General features: G+C 35.5%; 1 protein-coding gene across 1 annotated transcript in view; it reads right to left on the bottom strand.

Moving 5' to 3' along the window:
• LOC132737129 (sushi, von Willebrand factor type A, EGF and pentraxin domain-containing protein 1-like) overlaps nt 1–24,689 on the bottom strand; it is a 74,006-nt gene that overhangs the window by 17,528 nt on the left and 31,789 nt on the right. Inside the window, exons 20-38 of the mRNA XM_060724384.1 lie at nt 24,346–24,468; nt 22,652–22,774; nt 20,835–21,011; nt 20,240–20,416; nt 19,556–19,726; nt 17,512–17,697; nt 16,952–17,128; nt 14,402–14,578; nt 13,703–13,888; nt 12,469–12,642; nt 11,654–11,830; nt 10,875–11,048; nt 9,474–9,650; nt 7,217–7,387; nt 6,642–6,815; nt 5,820–5,996; nt 2,016–2,186; nt 1,351–1,539; nt 542–730 (exon numbers count right to left, since the gene is read on the bottom strand). Of these exons, the coding sequence (XP_060580367.1) occupies nt 542–730; nt 1,351–1,539; nt 2,016–2,186; nt 5,820–5,996; nt 6,642–6,815; nt 7,217–7,387; nt 9,474–9,650; nt 10,875–11,048; nt 11,654–11,830; nt 12,469–12,642; nt 13,703–13,888; nt 14,402–14,578; nt 16,952–17,128; nt 17,512–17,697; nt 19,556–19,726; nt 20,240–20,416; nt 20,835–21,011; nt 22,652–22,774; nt 24,346–24,468 (3,270 nt within the window). The remainder of the gene's footprint in view (nt 1–541; nt 731–1,350; nt 1,540–2,015; nt 2,187–5,819; nt 5,997–6,641; nt 6,816–7,216; nt 7,388–9,473; nt 9,651–10,874; nt 11,049–11,653; nt 11,831–12,468; nt 12,643–13,702; nt 13,889–14,401; nt 14,579–16,951; nt 17,129–17,511; nt 17,698–19,555; nt 19,727–20,239; nt 20,417–20,834; nt 21,012–22,651; nt 22,775–24,345; nt 24,469–24,689) is intronic.

The following is a 24,689-nucleotide window of genomic DNA, read 5'->3' as shown; positions in this document are numbered from 1 at the left end:
AACATTCTGACAAAGTTTGATGATGATCCAATCAAAACTGATTGACTGTTAACAACCCAATTGTTGACGACGAACGACGCACAACGCACGACGACGGACGCCGGACATAGCCCCATCACTATACCTCACCATGACCACTTCGTGGTCAGGTGAGCTAAAAAAACTAAGAACATGTAAGTTTCAATAAAATATTTTGTCCCATTATCCTTCCCTCCTCCCCACACATGGAAATCTCAATGCATGTAAATTATACTCAAAATTATCGAAAAAAGAAAAAAGTTTATTCCGCAAGACTTTTGGTTTGAATTAGGTTCAAAGAATGAGGGGATGGAGACCCATCACAATAACTGCTGCTGGCTTACAATAAATTTTGTTGTTTTAAATTTAGTTCATTATGTTTAAAAGAGATGGGATTGTGTAATGGGATTATGCAAACTTTACCATATATCATGCATACAGGTGGTTTATCAGTAAATCTATGCCAACTTTACCATATATCATGCATACAGGTGGTTTATCAGTAAATCTATGCAAACTTTACCATATATCATGCATACAGGTGGTTTATCACTCCAATTATCATCAGCTTGGCAAGTGCGTATATTGAAGCCTTCCAATCTATAACCTTTGTTACATGTGTAGGCAGCCACATGCAGATATCCCGTTCCTTTACTTGTATCAACATCACCATTCAATGGTGCATCCAATCTTCCACAATCTACAGACAAAACTCAAAACTTATATCCCATTTATTATCTTTTTGGAATGTTCATAATTTTAAGTTTAAAGGTGCACTGCAGATCACTCGAAAACAATCTAAATGAGACGATAACACCAAATCAATTTTTTTTTACTTAAAATGTTTCTGTTATCATATTCTAAGACCATGTCTAGGATCAAAGTCTAAATAAATCTGTTTTTATTCTACGTATCTGCCTGTATGTTACTTTAAAAGTTTCATTAGTAGATTAGAAAACAAAGCGTAAAGCATAATTATGAAAAACCTTTTTCTGCTACTTTGACAAGAATGCATTTCCAGGTTTTTTTTCAAAAGTCTTCTGCATTATAACAAGCGTAAGCAAATACCAGGGTAAAACCATAAACCATTCCAAGGTTGGTTAAATAAATAAGCAGTACTATTCAAAACTGAAATAAAATGTATCCTAACATTCAAAGACAAGATATTAATCCCCGAAAAGAATCTCCAATGCACTTTGAAGTAAATAATTATATCATCTACTGCAACTCAAAAAGGTGAACAAATCTGCTTTTTGCAACATTAATATATGCTTAATAAAAGAGATAACATGAAATTCTTCACAAAATTTAATATAATGTAATTCTACTTACCAACAGGTACACAAGTTGGAACAGAGTCATCCCAATTACCGCCTGTTACACAAGTCAAGGTCATATTTTTGCTGCGTGACTTCTGTATAAGGAAGCCATCATTACATGTATATACAGCAGTCTCGTTGTATGTTGTTCCAGAGAAAACAGCAGATCCATTAACAACAACAGACGATAGATCCCCACAATCTAAATATATGAAGCATAAAATACAGTGTTAGAATTGCACTTGTATGTCAAGGTTCAGAACTTATCACTATTTAGGGGAGAAGATGTGTTAGAAGCCTGATAGCTCAGTTGGTAGAGTTGCTGCATGGTATTCTGCGGGTCCCGAGTTTGAGTCCAAGTGAGGCCGCACATTTTCCTCACACTGTGACATTTTGCGCCCAAAGTGCAGAGCTCAATACTTTGCAACAGGATTTTAAAAGCAACTGATAAGATTTTTTTTTTCTTTTTGATATATACATTCATGCCAAGTTTATTTAAAAGCCTAACATATGAAAAACTCAAAAACAAGGGCCCAGTCTGAAATGGGATTAATATAAGACAAAACATCCCTTACATTTAGATGCTTTAATAAGGACCATTCACATTATTAAATATCTTGCCTGAAAGAAAACATTAGTACTTGAATCACATTACTTTTTTTCTACTTATGATATTACCATAGATAGTACACACAGGTACAGAACCATCCCAAACCCCGTTTCCACAGGTAACTGTCACAGTATCCTTGGTATAAAAACCTTCATTACAGCTATATGTTGCACTGGAACCAAATGTTGTACTTGTGTAACTAACTGTACCATTTCCAGTGTCAGATGGAACAGAACAATCTGAAATATACAACATAATTTTAATGTTACTTACTTATTAAAGAATTTCAATTTTGCCATTTTGGGTGTTCCTTAGGGATTCCTTTTCTGTACTTTTTCTATAAAGCCGAGGAAAACTGATCGACATTATTATATAAGTGTAACTTTTTACTTTAATAGATTCTTTGATATCCTCCTTAATCTTGATGACCGTGATAACAATGACATTATCATCTTTCTGATCAGACTTTTTTAATTTTGGTTGGGTTTTAAGTAGCACCAACACAGAATGACATATGGCAGCTTTCTAGCTTAACTGGTGGAGGAAGACCTCAGGTGCCATTCAGTGAATTATTTAGACACAAAAGGCATCTGAGTAGAACCACCGACTTCTGTAATCTAGCTGGATAGCTCCGTCACATTAAAGAATCCAAAGTCCCTGTTGGGTTTCACCCACAGTAGTGAGCGATGAGGGGAGAGTGTTTTGAAGTAGCAACCTTAACCACTTAACCACGAATGCCTGAGACTGACCAGATTTAATTCTATTAGATTAAACATAGAATTTCTAGCTCAAATGTGATAAAAGCATTAAGTTTATTCGAATCAAAATTCAGCTTCCTGGAACTATCCTGTACTGGTGTCATACGAGGACACATAGTTGAGACCCTATTAAGTTTCAATTTCATGACGCCTTGGTTGAGGGCCAGATGTCTCAACCACAAGACATGTTCAATTCTGTTTGTTGCTGAATTATAGCATTATTTTTTTTGATAATCCATTCATGGAACAAACTTAAACAATGTACAATTCAAACTCATAGCAGGAAATACATTTTAGTCAAGAAGGAGTCCATATTACTGTCATAACAACTTTCATTTCTCCTAAATAACAATCAACTATATAGTCTACAGAGTGTAAAATAGGACCCAGGTGTAGCTTCAAGTTTGTAACACCGAGGTTAGCCAAAATCATCTTTCATGTTTCGGCGCCATATGACCTTTACTGTGTTGGTGCGCTGTAAAACCAACCAAACAAAAATAAGCATGACTGTAAACAAACTGAATGTAAGATTTTAGCAGTAACTTCAATTACTGGAGAAACAAAAAACAATCACATGGGTGCATGTTGAAAATTTGGAAAAACCTAAAAACTTTAATTCATAATCATTTTCCTACATAATGTAATAGTAAAACATGATGAAATTTGTCACAAACAAGAACCGGTTGAACCGGGTGATGCTCCCCGAGAAGGTTCTGGACACAGGAAAGTATAAAAACAAGAGCTGTCGGTAGGACAGCATGCTCGACTATTCTTAGTGCTTGATAGTAAAAAAAATGCCTGATACAGTTACCTCCTCCTGTTTACAGGTTGGGGTCATGATGGTGAACAAGTGTGCAAAGTTTCAAAGCCATATGTCAATGGACTTTGAAAATATTTGAACTATTACAAAAACTTTAACGTAAATTCTAAGTCGAAAAAGGGGCATAATTCTGTCAAAATGCTTGATAGAGTTACCTCCTCCTGTTTACAGGTTGGGGTCATGATGTTGAACAAGTGTGCAAAGTTTCAAAGCCATATGTCAATGGACTTTGAAAATATTTGAACTATTACAAAAACTTTAACGTAAATTCTAAGTCGAAAAAGGGGCATAATTCTGTCAAAATGCTTGATAGAGTTACCTCCTCCTGTCTACAGGTTGGGTCATGATGTTGAACAAGTGTGCAAAGTTTCAAAGCCATTATGTCTATGGACTTTGAAAATATTTGAACTATTACAAAAAACTTTAACGGAAAATTCTAAGTCGAAAAAGGGGCATAATTCTGTCAAAATGCTTGATAGAGTTACCTCCTCCTGTCTACAGGTTGGGGTCATGTGATGGTGAACAAGTGTGCAAAGTTTCAAAGCCATATGTCAATAGACTTTGAAAATATTTGAACTATTACAAAAACTTTAACGTAAATTCTAAGTCGAAAAAGGGGCATAATTCTGTCAAAATACTTGATAGAGTTACCTCCTCCTGTCTACAGGTTGGGGTCATGATGTTGAACAAGTGTGCAAAGTTTCAAAGCCATATGTCAATGGACTTTGAAAATATTTGAACTATTACAAAAACTTTAACGTAAGTTCTAAGTCGAAAAAGGGGCATAATTCTGTCAAAATGCTTGATAGAGTTACCTCCTCCTGTCTACAGGTTGGGGTCATGATGGTGAACAAGTGTGCAAAGTTTCAAAGCCATATGTCAATGGACTTTGAAAATATTTGAACTATTACAAAAACTTTAACATAAGTGGTTACGCCGACGCCGACGCCTACGCCGACGCCGACGCTCGGGTGACTGCAATAGCTCTACTTATTCTTATCGAATAGTCGAGCTAAAAATGAACAAAGGGCAAAAACTCCAAAATTAGGCAAGGCGGAGTTATGTTTTTTTGCACTGCACTTCTATTCAATGAGATCTATCAATCTATAAAGTTTCCTGATGATATCAGAGTTATGTCCCGGGTAAAATTCAAAGTGTTAAAATGAACAAAGGGCAATAACTCCAAAAATTAGACCAGGCTTTGTTTAGGTTCTTTAAGCATTGCAGTTCTATCCAATTATATCTAGCTACCTACAAAGTTTCATGTTGATATCTATAATAGTTTTAAAGTTATGTCCCGGACAAAAGTCAAAAAGTAAAAATAAACAAAGGGCAATAACTTCAAAATAAGGCAAGGCAGAGTAATGATTCTTAAGCACTGCACTTCCACCCAATGAGACCTATCTATCTACAAAGTTTCATGTTGATATCTCATATAATTTTAGAGTAATGTCCCGGACAAAGTTCAAAGTGTCAAAATGAACAAAGGGCAATAACTCCAAAAGTAGGTAAGACAGTGTTACAGTTCTTGTGCACTGCAAACCTACTTAATGAGATCTATCTACCTACAAAGTTTCATGTTGATACCTCTTATAGTTTTAGAGTTATGTCCTGGACAAAGTTCAAAGTGTGAAAATAAACAAAGGGGGATAATTCAAAAATTAGGCAAGGCAGAGTTACGGTTCTTGTACACTGCACACCTACTCAATGAGATCTATCTACCTACAAAGTTTCATGTTGATACCTCTTATAGTTTTACAGTTATGTCCTGGACAAAGTTCAAAGTGTAAAAATAAACAAAGGGGAATAATTCAAAAATTAGGCAAGGCAGAGTTACGGTTTTTGTGCACTGCACACCTACTCAATAAGATCTATCTACCTACAAAGTTTCATGTTGATACCTCTTGTTGTTTCAAAGTTATGTCCTGGACAAGAAAAGGGGACGGACGGACAGACGTTCTAAGAGGAGAGTAATTATGTGGCTACTCTATTGTTCTCTCTATTGTTCTTTTTAGCCACACAAAAGAAAATAGCCACATAAAAGCATTACGGAATGAATGACATCAAAGAGAAAGAACAGTTACCTATTGTCCCTCTAGCCACATAATTACTCTCCTGTGAGTGCGGATAGACGGACGGACAAGGCGGCGACTATATGCTCCCCCGAAATTTTTCAGGGAGCATAAATAACCTGAGCTTCAGTCATATGCCTGAAACTTGCAGCCATGCAATAATGACTTTTTCTTGTCCAAAACTTAAATCATTTTTTATGAAATACATTTTAACATATCTACCATATATTAAACACTGTAGTTCTGTTCCACTCCATGTTCCATCAGCCTGGCATGTTCTCTGCCAGTCTCCACTAGAGTTGTAAAATCCTGTCTTACATTTATAGTCTGCTACTGACAGGTATGTTGTCAAGGTCACAGTAACTGTTCCATTTTCAGGGTTACTCAGTTTCCCACAATCTGATGGAACAATGAATGAATATTTCTAGACATCGAAATCTTCTTGAAATTTCCCTCACAGTATCAAAATATATTTCTGACAATATTACCAAAAATCGTTTAAGATTGGTATGCCATAAAATAACAACTTGAAAAGCTCTTCCACTTTCTTTTGTACAAAAATTATAACATTAAAGAATTAATTATAAGCCCTAGATCACTCTAAAATTATTTTAAACTCTGAAAGATTCAAACTAAAGAGGTTACCAAGTAGTAATATTTTACCTCCTTAATGATAAATGTTTGTTCAAGAGAACCAGAAATACTCAAATACAAAAAATTATGATCAACAAATAAAGGCAACATTTACTGCAAGCAGCTCCCAACATAACAAGCATTACAGTATTTACGGCAACCCAGAAGACAGAATCGTTCCTGCGCAGGTTGTCAAGCATTTTACCAGTACTAGTTGCCTTCACTTCTGCTCAGAAATGTAACTTCTGTACATGCCAGAGCAGAGGTACAGTGCGAATGACCGTAGAAAGGATTCCATGATCAATCACAACAAAGGTGACTTGCACCATCCGAGAATCGAACCCCAGTCGCCCAATTCACAGTCCAACTACCTAATGAGCTAACTGGACAGAATAGCATGCTCCATCATACCTCTTATTGTACAGGTAGGTGAAGTCCCACTCCAGTTGCCATTACCACAGGTTCTAGTGAGGTTTCCATCAGTCACATAGTAGCCTGTATTACAGGTATACACTGCTGTACTGTTATATGTGGTGCCTGACAATACAACACTATCAAAGCTTCCGCCTTTTAGAGTTCCACAATCTGAAAAAGACAAAATCATATTATTTTTAATAAATCTATCAAGATTTAAGTAGAAACCCTGGTTTAAGTTGACCACCAGATAATTAAGATAGCTCAGCCATTAAGACCAATTTTCAAAAGAAAGGAATTTGCTGTTCTTATTCCCACTAAAACAATCTAACCATAAAAAGACTCATTAGTGGTCTTCATAGAGTTACAACTGCCATTCTATTGAATTAGAGACACTTTCATGGCTGTTAAAATGCTCTGTGTATAGATAGTGCTCAATTAGGAACAATTGCAATTTTCCTTCTTTGTTTGTTGACGAGCAGAGACATTCCTGTTAAAAATTTTCATGAAAATTTGTATGAATCTGCAGGCATGCTGCTTTAATTCCACAAAATAATTTTTAAAAAAATTACCATAGATAGAACACACAGGTACAGAACCATCCCATGCCCCATTGCCACAGGTAACTGTCACATTATCCTTGGTATAGAAACCTTCATTACACCTGTATGTTGCACTAGAACCAAATGTTGTACTTGTGTATCTTACTGTACCATTTCCAGTGTCAGATGGAACAGAACAATCTAAAATATACAATTTAGAATAAAATAAGATATGTTTGTAAAACATGTATGCCCCCTATCAGCAGCCAATTAGTCATGTGATAAGATTATTATGCATGACTTCTGACCCAGTGATTAAACAATTAATAAGGGTTATCAAATATCTACTGGTCATGACCTTAACCTTTGATCCCTTGACCCAAAACTCAATAAGGGTCATCTGCTGGTCACGACCAATCATCATACAAAGTTTGAAGTTCCTAGGCCTAAGCGTTTTCAGTTAATTGATCGGAAACCGTTTTAACCTACAAAGTCAATGTGACCTTGACCTTTCACCCCTTGACCCCAAAATCAATAGGTCATCTGCTGGTCATGACAAATCACCATACCAAGTTTGAAGTTCCTAGGCCTAAGGTTTCTTTAGTTATTGATCAGAAACCGTTTTAACAGACAAGGTCAATGTGACCTTGACCTTTGACCCCAAAATCAATAGGGGTCAGCTGCTGGTCATGACCAATCACCATGCCAAGTTTGAAGTTCCTAGGCCGAAGAGTTCTTTAGTTATTGATCAGAAACTGTTTTTACTTACAATGTCAATGTGACCTTGACCTTTGGCCCCTTGATCCCAAAATCAATAGGGGTTATCTGCTGGTCATGACAAATCACCCTACCAAGTTTGAAGTTCCTAGGCCTAAGCATTCTTAAGTTATTGATCAGAAACCATTTTTACTTACAAAGTCAATGTGACCTTGACCTTTGACCCAAAACCCAATAGGGGTCATTTGTGGTCACGACCAATCTTCATACAAAGTTTGAAGATCCTAGTCCTAAGCGTTTTTAGTTAATTGATCGGAAACCGTTTTTACCTACAAGGTCAATGTGACCTTGACCTTTGACCCCTTGACCCCAAAATCAATAGGTCATCTGCTGGTCATGACCAAGTCACCATACCAAGTTTGAAGTTCCTAGGCCTAAGGGTTCTTAAGTTATTGATTTGGAAAGCATTTTTTTACCTACAAGGTCAATGTGACCTTGCCCTTTGACCCCTTAACCCAATATCAATAGGAAGTCATCTGCTGGTCATGACAAATCACCATACCAAGTTTGAAGTTCCTAGGCCTAAGGGTTCTTTAGTTATTGATCGGAAACCGTTTTCACCTAAGAGGTCAATGTGACCTTAACCTTTGACCCCTTGACCCCAAAATCAACAGGGGTCATTTACGGATTATGACCAATCACCATATAAAGTTTGAAGTCCCTAGGCCTAAGGGTTCTTTCGTTATTGATCGGAAACTGTTTTTACCTACAAGGTCAATGTGACCTTGACCTTTGACCCCTTAACCCCAAAATCAATAGGGGTCATCTGCTGGTCATAACCAATCACCATACCAAGTTTGAAGTTCCTAGGCCTAAAAGTTCTTTTGTTATTGATCAGAAACCGTTTTTACCCAAGAGGTCGATGTGACCTTGACCTTTGACCCCTTGACCCTAAATCATTAGGGGTCATCTACTGATCATGACCAATCACCATACCAAGTTTGAAGTTCCTAGGCCTGAAAGTTCTTTAGTTATTGATCTGAAACCGTTTTTACCTAAGAGGTCAATGTGACCTTAACTTTTGACCCCTTGACCCCAAAATCAATAGGGGTCATCTACTGATCATGACCAATCACCATACCAAGTTTGAAGTTCCTAGGTCTTAAGGTTCTTTAGTTATTGATCGGAAACAGTTTTTTCTTACAAGGTCAATGTGACTTTGACCTTTGACCCCTTGACCCCAAAATCAATAGGGGTCATCTACTGGTCATGACCAATCACCATACCAAGTTTGAAGTTCCTAGGCCTAAGGGTTCTTTAGATATCACTCGGAAACCATTTGGTCTACGGACCGACAAGTGCAAAGCAATATACCCCCTTTGCTTCGAAATTGGGGCTTAATAATAAAATCAAAACATTAATTTTACAAAGTTTGAAGAATACTATCAGAATTATTTGCAGAAAAGCTTAAAACTTAAATCAAGTCAATTTAACTCTGAGCATATCAAAAATAATTTTCTTTAATTTGTCTTTTGATTAGAAATTTTAGTTACATCAACAAAGTATCTACCATATATTAAACACTGTAGTTCTGTTCCACTCCACATTCCATCAGCCTGACATGTTCTCTGCCAGTCCCCACTGGAGTTGTAAAATCCTGTCTCACATTTATAGTCTGCTACTGACAGGTATGTTGTCAAGATCACAGATACTGTTCCATTTTCAGGGTTACTAAGTTTCCCACAATCTGTACAATTATAGAACATTACAATTTCAAAAGTGGATAATGACTGAGCAATAGTAAGTAAGTATTTATGTCCAATCCTCTAAATGTCTTGTAATGTTACAAGTCTTATCAACATAGTTTTTGTTATGTAAGAATTACCAGATTTTTTTTTTGTGGCTTTTACTTCTAAGGGAATTTGGTTGGGTGTAGATCAAAATGAACAAAAATCTACATAGTAAACATTTTTCCATATCCTAAATTGGTCCTTAACCCATAGCCTGCAACTTCATCTACTCTTTCAACCAGTAAAGACCAAGATATGCTGAAACATCTGTTAAGTCACACAGACACTCCATATCACAATATTCCTCCTACACTGGTTAAGGAAGATCTCAGATGCCCCTTCTTGTATTACTGAACACTTAAGTGGGCACTTAAAGCCACCACTGATGTTCAGAAAGCTAACTGGATGGTGCTCTCACATGAAAGAATCCAACATTGGATTCGAACACAAGGCAGTGAAGGGCATGTGGTCAATGAACTTTCCCACTAGGCCATGGATTATGTCTTTCTAGGTGAGCTAATAAAAACTGCTTCATGGCATAAAACTGTGTAAATATTAAAACAAATTAAAATGTTGCAAATTACAATTAATTTAATTAAAATACTGTTCTTCTGAAGAATAAGTTGTTTGAGAAGTTTAAACAGATAAATTTTAGCTTGAAAAAAATTCTTGAAGCTTTCTTCTCAATGGATCTCAATTTTTTTCTGTAACCAAACAGTAGCAGTGTTGCTGAAGACACATGGTAAAGATCACAGTAGGCCTTAGATACACAATCGCTGGGTTGAGAAGCAGAGGTTACCTCTCCCAGATTGCTATTTTATTACATTAAACAAGTTTAGTTCTTGAAGCTTATCAGATAAGAAAGATGAATAAAAACACATTGTCTATAATACATCTTTTTAACATGTTATCAAGCTTTTTGAATAATGAGATGTTAGACTTTAATTAACACTTCATAAGTAATTTGGCAACTTTCCAGCTTTACTGGTGGAGAAAGACAACAAGTGTCCTTCTTTGCATTACTTTAGACAGGCAGGCACCAGAGTAAAATCACCAACATTCAAGATGCTAGCATCCAAAGTTCCAGGCAGGATTCTAGCCCACAACAATGATGTGGAAGAGGTTTGAAGTTCATGACCTTAACCACTGGACCATGGATATCTCTGTAACAACAATCATACCTCTTATTGTACAGGTAGGTGGAGTCCCACTCCAGTTGCCATCACCACAGGTTCTAGTGAGGTTTCCATCAGTCACATAGTAGCCTGTATTACAGGTATACACTGCTGTACTGTTATATGTTGTGCCTGACAATACAACACTGTTAAATTTTCCACCTTTTAGAGTTCCACAATCTGAATAAGACAAACACCTAGTTACACAACTGTCAAATGTCTATCATTAAGAAATGTGGTTTTAACCCTTACACTTGTGAATTTTTTAAAAGGACATGTCCAGCATCCTTTTCTTGGGACTATTCATTATCAATTTTTGGGATATCAATATGAAAATTTGAAAATTTAAGCTTAAACTTGTCACATTATAATTTAAAAGAGAACAAGATCTGTACAGGTTGCTAAGATGTACAAGCTAGTCTGGCATACAGGTTTTCAATGGGTATTATGAAGTAAATTAAAAGAAGTTTCTATACATGACAATGATATCAAGTTGTAGAAAAACTCTCAGTCTCTTCCTGAACAACATAAAAAGGGAAATTTTTTAAAATTAAACTTTTTTTTCCCCTTTTTAATGTACATAAAATTCTCCAAAACCTTGGCAAAAAAATTTTAAATTAAATCATATGGAAGTCAAATTTACTAAAGGGTAACGTTCCCCGGAAAACATGATTTTAGCCAGATTATTCATTTTATCAACAGATTAACAAATTCCCTTCATAATTATAAACAAACTGAGCCCTAGATGTCCTTCATATCAAATATCTATTTAATATTGTATATACCATATAGATCACAAGTAGGTTTAGTTCCTTCCCACTGTCCACTCTCATTACACTTGCGGGATTGTGACCCTGTTGCTATGTAGTAACCAAGGTCACATGTATACAATGCTGCCTGTCCGAAAGTTGTTACTGGTGCAGAAACACTGCCATTGCCAATATCTTTCAGTTCACCACAGTCTAAAAATACATCACCATACCATATATCTTTACATTAAAATACATAAGCCAATATGGTTTTAACTATACATTTAGCAGGTTAACTGAAAAATGGACTGGGCTTATCTTCAGAAGGACAATATTCATTTAGTGGGTTAATTTATTGGCAGGATAGATTATTCATTGCACTGGATTTCATTAATTTTATTTACTTGGATTGATCAATCATTTGGCTGGTTAATTGTTTAGGTGGATGGATATATCATTGAGTTAATTGTTTAGGTGGATGGTCATATATCAATGAGCTACAATGCAGATTGACATTTGTTTAGTTAGATGAGTCTATTATTTTCCTGGATAACTGTTGAGCTGGCTGCGTTTATCATTCCAGTGACTCCTGAATTACTTTTCAAATGCTCTCCCTGTTGAACATTGTGGGCTGACTGGATGTCAATTATTAAGCTGAGAAATTGTGCTGTAGGATGCATCAACTATTCAACTTGATTTAATAAATGTTAGTTAAATGAAACAGTTGAATGAATATTAGAATTGTCAAGTAACTTCCCTGGATAATTTGGTTGGATGGATCAATTATTTAGCTGGATAACTGTTAAGTAGAATGTATCTATCAAGATGGTGCATAGCCATGATACACATACCTTTAATCACACATTCAGGTTCACTGTTATCCCAGAATCCATCTGCAACACATGTTCGTACATTTGTTCCATTCAAGTCATGTCCTGGGTTACATGTGTATGAAGCCCTTGTGTTATAAAATGTATTCTTATACATTATTTGTCCTCCACTAGGAGCTGTAAGGTCCTTGCAATCTACAATCAAAACACATCATGGTATTTAGCATCACTTCATTCAATAAATAAAAGATAATATTTTATCAACCTTTACTATGCTTAATATCACTCCGTTAATGGACTTGTCCATCTTTCAATAAAACAAAACCATTAATCATTTTTAGTGGAAATTTCAAAATAAATACTGATTGAAAAGCAAACAGTGCAGACCATGATCATACTGCACAGATGTGCTGGCTGGTTTTGGTCTGTGTTAATTGTATTTACAATAGGTATATTCAGCTACCACCAGAAGGCCAAGAAATGAAGTGATCTATTCATTAAGTTTACAAAAGTTTTAATGTTTTCTTTCCAGATAATATTGTATCCATTTAAAAGCCAAATGGTCATTGTTCAGCTTTGATGGTGGATGAAAGCCTCAGATGTCTGTCTTAGTATTATTTTCAGGCCAGAATTTAACCGCAAACCATATAAAGCTTGTTAATTTACTACTTTACATGACAGACTGCAAAGTTCCTGTCAAAATGCCGCACCTATGAGGGACATGAGGTTTAAAGTCAATGAACTTAACCACTAGGTAATGGAGACCCAAGATTATGATGAAAAAGCCAGTCTCTGCCGAAATTACATTTCAGCTTTCAGGACATCTATTATTATCATGCAATATTCTACTGACTCTTTAATATTATTTCCTTGTCTGAAGCCCCTACATTTCACAATGGTTAGCTTCAAAAGGCAAAGCATTAAACTATAAATTTTGAAACATAAAAGAACTGAAAGAATATATACAAGTTGTTTTTCTAGGAATAGAGCAATTTAAGTATCCCTTCCACTTATAATCATTAAAATAAATTTTAATTTCTACCAGTCTTCTGGTTTGTTTGTTTGTTGGATTGGGATTTACAAATCCTGTCGGGATTCAAACACACAATAGTGAGGGGCAACTGGTTTAAATTCAACAACCTTAACCACTCAGCCACGGACTCCCCACCATTCTTCTTGACCAAATCACATGGTTTAGTGGTTTTAGGTGAAGACTATAATCATATTTCAGACACACAATAAATTGTTCACTTACCAACAGGTATGCACTTAACTGCAGTTCCATTCCATTTCCCCGTGTCCAAGCACGTAACAGTCTGTGTGACAACTCCTTGACTTATATAATGCCCAGTGTTACATGTATACACTGTTGTGTCCTCGTACAATGTGCCGGACTGAGAAGCTTTTCCATTAGAGATAACTGTTGATAAACTGCCACAGTCTGTAGAAAATCATCAATAACCATTTAAAACAAAGTAAATAAGAAAATTTGGTTTTCTTTCATGAATAGTCAATATACTTTAAAGTGTTCTATGTAAATATTGTCCAAATGCATAGAGTGTGTACTTTTAAGTAAGTAAACCATTCAGTTATTTAAATGGCATTTTGTGGGCCTTTCCTATTTATATATACATGTGTCAATTTAATACAATTTGACCTTAAAAATTGTAAGACATGGGTCCAGACAAAGGTACAGACTTTGCCATTTTCAATTATAAGATGGTATTGTGAAAAAACAAACAAATCTTTTTCATTAGCAAATGCTAACTATTATGGGATCTTATTTGCATTTTGTTGGAATAAGCTATGTTAAATGATCTTGTTGTTTTAAACACAACAAATTCAATAAAGTGCTTAAAAAGTTCCATTAATAAAATTCCAGAAAAATCCACATCAAAAATGGAATTCCCTATAACTTCATCACAAATAAATTTGTAAAAAAATTTCATTTTACTTTTTTTTGAGCAACTTGGCTCTGTTCCATTCCAATTTCCATCCAGTTGACATGAACGACTTGAGGTGTCGGACAATTCATACCCTGTGTCACACGAGTAAGACGCCACTTGGAAGAAAGTAGTTCCTGATGATGTATCCACTAAACCATTCTTTGGATTTGTTAGATTGCCACAATCTGTGTAAAACAGGATAATGATATTCTATTTGTTTATTTCAAAGTATTTCATCTTTGTTTTATCTGGTTATCAAATGGAGTTGTCAATTAAATTATAAATGAGCCGGGTCACGACAAAACCAACATAATGGGTTTGCGACCAGCATGGATCCAGACCAGCCTGCACATCCATGCAGTCTGATCAGGATCCATGCTGTTCGCTTACAGAGCCTATAACAAGTAAAGAAACTGATAGCGAACAGCATGGATCCTGATCAGACTGCGCGGATGCGCAGGCTGGTCTGGATCCATACTGGTCGCAAACCCATTTTGTTGGTTTTGTCGTGACGCAGCTCAAATGTGAACTAGAAATGTGTCATCATGCCACGGATGCCCCCGCATGCAGCCAAAATTTCAGATGGTGCATTAATTTTTTTTTTTTCATTTTAAGTTCAAAGCCCTTAAAATTATTCAATGCTAACACAAACCATTTTCATACAATGTTCAAGACACTGAAATTATTCAATCTTAACCTTTTAAAAATAGCATATTTCATATTTGTAGCCAAAATAATGGCTAAAAGTATGAGTGCTGAAACTGAAAGTACAAAATTTTTCCAACATTCAGGAAAGATAAGTTTGTCTAAAATCATTGAACCACAACCAAATTCAAACATAAACTGCTTATTCCTAAGATGTATCTATATTATTTTCAAAGTGAAAGGGACATTACTGTGCAAAAAAATCATCAAACCATGACCAAATTCCAACTTGACCTGCCCATTCCTTTGACATATCCATATGTCAAATTTAAGTTGAATATGTAACACTGTTGGGTAGATAATGAACAGAAACTGTAAATTTCATATTATTTTCAAAGTGAAAGGGGCATTACTCTGCCAAAAATCATTGAACCATGACCAAATTCCAACTTGACCTGGGCATTCCAAAAACATATCCATATGTCAAATTTGAGTTGAATTTGGGAGATAATAAACGGAAACTGAAAATTTCATATTATTTTCGAAGTGAAAGGGGCATAACTCTGCCAAAAATCATTGAACCATGACCAAATTTGAACTTGACCTGCGCATTCTTTTGACGCATCCATATGTCAAGTTTGAGTTGAATGTGTTGTACCGTTGGGGAGATAATGAACGGAAACTGAAAATTTCATATTATTTTCAAAGTAAAAGGGGCATAACTCTGCCAAAAATCATCGAACCATGACCAAATTCGAACTTGACCTGTATTTTCTCATGACATATCCATATGTCAAGTTTAGGTTGAATGTGTTGTACCGTAGGGGAGATAATGAACGGAAACTGAAAATTTCATATTATTTTCAAAGTAAAAGGGGCATAACTCTGCCAAAAATCATCGAACCATGACCAAATTCGAACTTGACCTGTATTTTGTCATGACATATCCATATGTCAAGTTTGAGTTGAATGTGTTGTACCGTTGGGGAGATAATGAACGGAAACTGAAATTTCATATTATTTTCAAAGTAAAAGGGGCATAACTCTGTCAAAAATCATCGAACCATGACCAAATTCGAACTTGACCTGTATTTTGTCATGACATATTCATATGTCAAATTTCAGTTGAATGTGTGCAACCGTTCTTAAGATAATGAACGGAAACTGATGATGACGGAATGACAGAATGACGGAATGACGGAAGGACGGAAGGACGGAATGACGGAACAGGGTAACACTATATGCCCCGGCCATTACATGGCGGGGGCATAAAAATGTTTAATTAAGAATAAGATCTGATACATCATTGTCCATATTTGGATGACCTTTTTGGTTTTTAAAACTACCACCACTAGTGTAAATATCTATTTTTATCGTCTTACAATTATTTGCAGGAAATGCCCATCAATCAGGTAAGAAATTAACCTAGGAAATTTAAGCAAGACTTTATTTAGCATGCAATTTATAAGATGAAATCATACAATTCTTATTTTATCGGGTCTTACGGCATAACAACACAGCAAAGGTCATATGGGTAACTTTCCAATTTAACTGGTTGAGGAGGACCTCAGGTGCCCTTCTGTGCATTATTTCAGTAACCTGAGTAAAACCTCCGAAGTTCCATAAGCTACCTTGATAGCTTTCTAACAATAAAGAATTCAAAGTCCCTAGCTGGTTTTTGAACCACACTATTAAGGTGCAAGTGGTTTGAAGTAAACAACCTTAACCATGCCCTTTAAATCAGATATGGAAATTATATAGGGCTGTTGACATCATGGCATTCTATATCAAATCTGAGTAAAACATGTATACAAATATACAAAATGGTAATATTACACTAAACTGAGTAACATCATGTGATAAAAACCAAGGAATATTTTTTGCTTCTGCAAGTAAGTGTGATAGTATCCTACCAATGATTTGACAAGTTGGTTTTGCACCATCCCAATACCCATTAGCTTGGCATTCTCTTACGTTGGTACCATTTAGATTGTAGCCTTGGTTACAAGTGTAGGAAGCTAACTTCAGGTATGTCGTCCCTGGTTGAGTGTTCACTTGCCCATTTTCTGGCTTAGATAAACTGCCACAGTCTAAAAATAGACACAAGTTTGACCTTTGACAAATTAAATTACAATTACAGGACAACAAACATATACTAATGAGAAATATTTATAAGTAAAATATGAAGTCACTGTTGACATTTAAATTAACAGAGAATTTACATATAGATTTATATGAAACAATGTTATATCTCATCATGTTAAAATACATCACTCTGTTAAAAATGATCATTTTAAGACTTAACCTGCTGAATATCTCATAATTTGACTTGTCCAGCTTCCATTAATAAAATGGTCCATTATCTATTATGGGGATAGGAAGATGAAAATTTAAAGGTTTAGTCAGTCAACATGGCAAAAATCAATCATTTTCAGTTCCAGCAGGTTTAAGGATTTTAAAAGCCAGTATTTACCAGTCTGGATACATGTTGGTACACTGTCACTCCAGTTTCCATCTGACTGACATGTTACCATCAGAGAAACGTTCCCAACACCGATCATAAAACCAGTATCACATGTGTACACTGTTGTATCTAAATATTTAGTGCCGGATTGTGTAACATTTGCGTCTGCTAGCTTTGTTGACAATGCCCCACAGTCTGAAATATAAATCATACACAATCAGAAGTATGTTTTTTTCCATTAAATTTCAAATTGTCTGTAAAAATTGCTGACTACTACCATAACTGAAGTACTTAAGTATTGATGGAAAGTGATTTTCAAATTTTGGCCAAGACCACCACAATGCCATATTAATGCTCATCTGTTGGAAATTCTAAGTTCAAAAAGGGCTTAACTTCAAAAATACAGCTTTCAGAATGATGCTCCTTGTCTAACTACTGTCTCTTGTCATGATAAGCAAGTATTCCAAGTTTCATATTGATACCTTTAAAATTATTAGAGAAATTGGACAACATTAAAATTTTTATGGTTATAACATACATTCCATCTATTTCGTCTTCAAAAAGTGGAGTTAAAAAGTCAATTTATAATGCAAAGTTCATATGTGAGAAAGATGCTCAATGCTTTATGACCAGCCTGTACACTTTAACTTTTGTCAAGTAAAATAATCTAATTGGAGAATGTAAATATATAGCATTATAAGTCAATTTAGTAAAGCAAAGTAAAAACTAGAAATGTGTCCATAGGACACGGATGCCCCCACACGCCACTGTTCTGTCAATCTTATGACTCTAGGTCAACTATTTTTTGGACTACATGTGCCACAAGTTGAAAACTTAAAATCAACAAAGGGCTATAATTCTGTTAAATTTGGTCGCAGCAAAAATTCCTTCCTTTACTGCCATCTACACATTAAGGTTGTTCATCCCTGGAAGTTTAAGCAAAATCTGCCATCCGGTTTAAGAGGAGTTGCGTTCACAAAATTTCTACAGAGTATATAGTGAAAAAATCAACAAAGGGCCATAATTCTGTTAAATTTGGTTGCAGCAAAAATTCCTTCCTTTACTACCATCTACACATTAAGGTTGTTCATCCCTGGAAGTTTAAGCAAAATCTGCCATCCGGTTTAAGAGGAGTTGCGTTCACAAAATTTCTACGTAGTATATAGTGAAAAAATCAACAAAGGGCCATAACTCTGTTAAATTTGGTCGCAGCAAAGATTCCTTCCTTTACTACCATCTACACATTAAGGTTGTTCATCCCTGGAAGTTTAAGCAAAATCTGCCATCTGGTTTAAGAGGAGTTGCGTTCAAAAAATTTCTACAGAGTATATAGTGAAAAAATCAACAAAGGGCCATAATTCTGTTAAATTTGGTTGCAGCAAAAATTCCTTCCTTAACTACCATCTACACATTAAGGTTGTTCATCCCTGGAAGTTTAAGCAAAATCTGCCATCCGGTTTAAGAGGAGTTGCGTTCACAAAATTTCTACAGAGTATATATTGAAAAAATCAACAAAGGGCCATAATTCTGTTAAATTTGGTCGCAGCAAAAATTCCTTCCTTTACTACCATCTACACATTAAGGTTGTTCATCCCGGAAGTTTAAGCAATCTGCCATCTGGTTTAAGAGGAGTTGCGTTCACAAGATTTTGGGACGTACGGACAGACGGATGGAGGGACACTCGGACGGACAAGTGCAACGCTATATGCTCCCACTCTGTGGGGGCATAACAAGAGCCGGTTGTACCTGGTGATGCTCCTTGACTAGGATTTGGACACAGAAAAGTGTATCTTTTGTAGTTTCAGAGTTATGTCCCAGACAAAGTTCAAAGTGTGATAATTCCAAACTTAGGCAATGCAGAGTTACTGTTCTTTGCACTGCACTTCTACTCAATTAGATCTATTTACCGACTTGCGTGCGACACTTCGTCTCAATATGTTGATCATTTCAGTGAAATAGTTGTGAAATTTTTCAGGGAGCATAAAAATCTCAATATTTAAGCAATTCAATATCAAGCTTTACTTGATCTTTCATATATTAGTATATAACCTACCTTTTTTGACACATGTAGGAAAATTACTGTCCCAGGTGCCTAATCCACAGGTTAAAGTACTGTTCCCATCTAAATCAAACCCTGAATCACAACTAAAAGTGGCATTCTCCCCATATGTATAACCAGTTGCTACTACTGTACCGTTTGTGGGATCAGTTGCATTTGGACAAGCTGCAAATAATCACCAGAAAAATTTTGTGATACTGAGTATATAAACCATTATCATGTATGCTGTTTATTTCTTTGTCTGGTTTAAAATTTTCTACACAATTAGGTCATATTTTGGTGGCACGTCAACCTAACTGGCTTTCCTCGATAATGAATCGGTTGTTACCAATTTCTCAGCTAGTGAAGTAAAAGAGACCTAATCAATGTCATTTCAGAAGTACAAAGGTAATCTTAAAATTAGATTGAAATCGAAGTTCTTCACAAATAAAGGCTTTTTAGCTGTATGCAGTCATTAAGCATGTTTTGCTCTGGTGCATACAAGAGGTATATGGTATGCAAGCAAAAGGTGTCTCATAAGTCAGAAATGGTTGGCCCTTTCAGTATGGGCAACACTATAATAAACAAGAGCTTTACCTTTTAAAACATAAATTCTAACGTAATTTGCAATGCATTTTAAGTATTATTTTTTTCACACCTCAAAAATATATTTCATTAATGTTTAAACAAATTTCTTACTGTAAATCTGACAGACAATTTCCGTTCCATTCCAAACTCCACCTTGCACACAGGTACGAGTAGCCTCCCCTCCTGTCTGCTGGTAACCTGTGTTACACGAGTAGGTAGCTATCTCTCCATATGTAGAATCTTTATAACTAACTGACCCTCCTGATGGTGTTGTCAAATTTCCACAGTCTGGGGACAAATAAATATTTTTTAAACTTTAAAACTATATTTTCTATTGTTTTTTGTTTTCTTTTGGTAAAGTTAAAGTCAAACATTTCTGGAATCATACAGCAACTTTTTAGCTTTAGACTTGCAGGTAAGGTGTGACCCTCAAACATTTCACACCTATTTAGTATCAGAAAGAAAAGGGGCTTAACTCTTTAAAAAGGTAACTTGAGTGTTATGGGACCTGTGCCCTCCCATTATGTTACATAATTACAGAGAACAAGTGCGTAAAGTTTCAAACAATTCCCTTCTTAAGAATTTGAGATGCCAACTTGCATGTAAGAACACCAAAGTGTGACAGCATTGGCAATGCCAGGGTGAGAACAATAGCTCTCCCTATTCTTGGAATAGCCATCCTTAAACTAACTAGAACATTACACACCTTCAATAGTGCATACAACTTCGGTACCATTCCATGAACCATCAGCCTGACATACCCGCAACAGATCTCCTCCTGTATTCTCGTACCCTTCATTACAAACATATATTGTCTGTTCATTATATGTGGTTCCTGTCTGATTAACTGATCCATTTGCCGGATCATTTAATTTCCCACAATCTGTAAAAGAAAGCATATCTCTAAAGGTGATGGGGCTATCTGAACCTGTAAATCTGTCTTTGTAATGCAAACCATTGGTCAATTAATAAATCATTGGTTATTAAATAAATCATTAGTCAATAAATATAGGCAGGGCTGCAGATAACATGCGTTTTTGCGTTATTACCCAATTAAAATGTCTAAAAACCCAATAGAAATAATAACTAAGGGTAAGAAAAAGTAAATGAATTCTTATTTATGCAAACTACATTTGAACTGGTGCATAATGACGTAAATTATTACTTAACGTCTACATCAGGCAGATCATACTGTTTCAGACTGTTTTAACCTTTAAATTATATCAGCAGCTTGGAAATCTCCTAGGCCAATAAACCATAAAGCATACTAGTAAGTAGCTTAATTATAACCATACAAAACCTACAACAGTCTACAATGAAGGTCAGAAATTTTGGGTAAAATACATGCACTCGTGCTTTATAACCCAAATTGGTTTAAGGGTGTAGGGTAAAATATACAGAAATAACTCAAAGAAAATAGAAGAAACCCAATAGATCACAAAACAAGGGGTAATTACCCAATATACACAAAATGTTATCTGTAGCCCTGTATAGGCTCTGTGAGCAAAGTGTAAAAATGTGTTTTGTACAGAGTAAGGGGTCTCTTTGGTCAAGTTTATCCTACAAAAGTAAGAGGATCACCCAAAGTATAAACCTATAAAATATAAAAGATATTGGTCAATAAATAAAGACTGTACGGGCAAATGAGTCAAACTCTTTTTTAGCACAGGATATTAATGGCTCTGACCTTGACCAACTCCATGCAAAGGTATGTAACTTCCATATATGGAAGATATCAGTCAAAGAATGTAAGCTTATGTGCAACAGAAAAAATCTGTGTAGTCTGACCAGGCTTAATTTTTATAAAGCTGGGTAAATCTATTATACAAAACCAGCAGGTTAGGGTATTTAAAAGGATTACATAAAAGAATGACAGGTTTCTGCCACCAGGATCTTAGCTAAAAGCATTAGAGAGCAAGTGAGCAGAAGTTGGTGGGCAGAATTTGTTATGCATTTCACACAAAATTTCATCATTCAGCCATAATAATGTCACACATACAACATTATGACCAGATTTTTTTTTTTAAATACAAATTTTTTGGTAAATGAAGAAACCCTATAGATTTCATAACTTTGTAAAGAATACAATGCATCTGACTGGAACCAAAGATCATAACTATCAGATATGTTCAACTGACATACATGATTCAATTGCATGTAATATAGGGTTAAAGAATCTGCCTTCAAGTATCAAAGTTTGTTAGCTTGAATGCTTGAAATCAAAGACTTGTTACTGTATGACAAATTTTTAATTGGTTCACAATTTCAATGAGATATATGTTAATTGGACAGGGATGCCCAAATATTCCAATGTTTTGTCACTCTTCTGACTGGCACTATGACAGATGAACAAAAAGCTATATGCCCTTCTGCCCCTAAGGTGGGGGGGGGGGGCAGATTAAAAGACTTTTGAGTAAGCAAGGATGTACATATTGACCTGGCACTAAACCAGTACATATATGGTAGATATATACAAGTCATCTCAGCAGCCAGAGTTGAGGTAGTCTAGTCCTTACAACTCACCTTGGCAAGAAGTACCATTTCCTGAATAACCCTGGTTACAGACACAGGTAAAACTCCCAGCAGTGTTTGTACATGCTGCATTGGTATCACAGTTATGTGTCCCTGCTGTACATTCATTGATATCTATAATGAAGTAGACAAAAGATTTAATCGCATATTCGATTTGAAAATTCAAGTAAATTTCATTTAGCGATGAGACTTATAAATGAAACACTATTATTTTTCATATTTGAACTGCAACAGATTGTAGAAAAATAAATAGTTTAACAAAAAAATTATCATATGGCTGAAGTATAATATATATATTAAACCCATATTGCTTTTGTGACTCTCTAAAAATGGTTTTGTAGGGCCATGCCTAAATTTCACTACAACATCATTTTTTTTTTTACAAAAAAAGTGTAGAAATGTGCTAAATGTGAATGTTATACTATAGGCTCGCCAATGAAAAATGGTTCTTTTGCATTTTAAACAGTCTTTATTTTAGGTATGTGTTAATACTAAATTTATTGAACTCGTCCAATAAAATATTTCGGTATTTCTATATACCCCTCTTTTTTCTTAGAAATGGCTGGGGACAATAACAAGAGCTGTCGGTAGGACAGCAACGCTCGACTATTCTTAGTGCTTGATAGTAAAAAAAATGCTTGATACAGTTACCTCCTCCTGTTTACAGGTTGGGGTCATGATGGTGAACAAGTGTGCAAAGTTTCAAAGCCATATGTCAATGGACTTTGAAAATATTTGAACTATTACAAAAACTTTAACGTAAATTCTAAGTCGAAAAAGGGGCATAATTCTGTCAAAATGCTTGATAGAGTTACCTCCTCCTGTTTACAGGTTTTGGTCATGATGTTGAACAAGTGTGCAATGTTTCAAAGCCATATGTCAATGGACTTTGAAAATATTTGAACTATTACAAAAAGTTTAACGTAAATTCTAAGTCGAAAAAGGGGCATAATTCTGTCAAAATGCTTGATAGAGTTACCTCCTCCTGTTTACAGGTTGGGGTCATGATGTTGAACAAGTGTGCAAAGTTTCAAAGCCATATGTCCATGGACTTTGAAAATATTTGAACTATTACAAAAAGTTTAACGTAAATTCTAAGTCGAAAAAGGGGCATAATTCTGTCAAAATGCTTGATAGAGTTACCTCCTCCTGTCTACAGGTTGGGGTCATGATGGTAAACAAGTGTGCAAAGTTTCAAAGCCATATGTCAATGGACTTTGAAAATATTTGAACTATTACAAAAACTTTAACGTAAATTCTAAGTCGAAAAAGGGGCATAATTCTGTCAAAATGCTTGATAGAGTTACCTCCTCCTGTCTTCAGGTTGGGGTCATGATGGTGAACAAGTGTGCAAAGTTTCAAAGCCATATGTCAATGGACTTTGAAAATATTTGAACTATTACAAAAACTTTAACGTAAATTCTAAGTCGAAAAAGGGGCATAATTCTGTCAAAATGCTTGATAGAGTTACCTCCTCCTGTCTACAGGTTGGGGTCATGATGGTGAACAAGTGTGCAAAGTTTCAAAGCCATATGTCTATGGACTTTGAAAATATTTGATCTATTACAAAAACTTTAACATAAGTGGTTACGCTGACGCTGACGCCGACGCCGACGCTCGGGTGACTGCAATAGCTCTACTTATTCTTATCGAATAGTCGCGCTAAAAACATGTTAAGAATGTACCTGTACATGTTGTACCATCACCTTTATAGCCTGTATTACAGGCACAGGTAAAACTTCCAGCTGTGTTTGTACATGCTGCATTTGTGTCACAGTTATCTGTCCCTGCTGTACATTCATCAATATCTGAAATGAGGCAAACGAAAAACATATGACTTGTACACATTATATTTGAACATCTGAGTAATTTTCATTTAGCAAAGCCTTTTAAGTTACAAGCAATTACATTGGAAACTCTTGAAATCCAAACAGGCCATAATCCTAATAATTTCCTAAATTTCGCTACTGTAAAACCAGACATTTTCAGGAAGGATTAAATTTTTGATAGTTTTGTAAATTGAATATTT

This window comes from Ruditapes philippinarum, unplaced genomic scaffold (genome assembly GCF_026571515.1).
Source record: "Ruditapes philippinarum isolate M1 unplaced genomic scaffold, ASM2657151v2 ctg1146_1_1_1_1, whole genome shotgun sequence".
NCBI lineage: Eukaryota > Metazoa > Mollusca > Bivalvia > Venerida > Veneridae > Ruditapes > Ruditapes philippinarum.
This window is presented reverse-complemented; position numbering and strand designations above follow the sequence as displayed.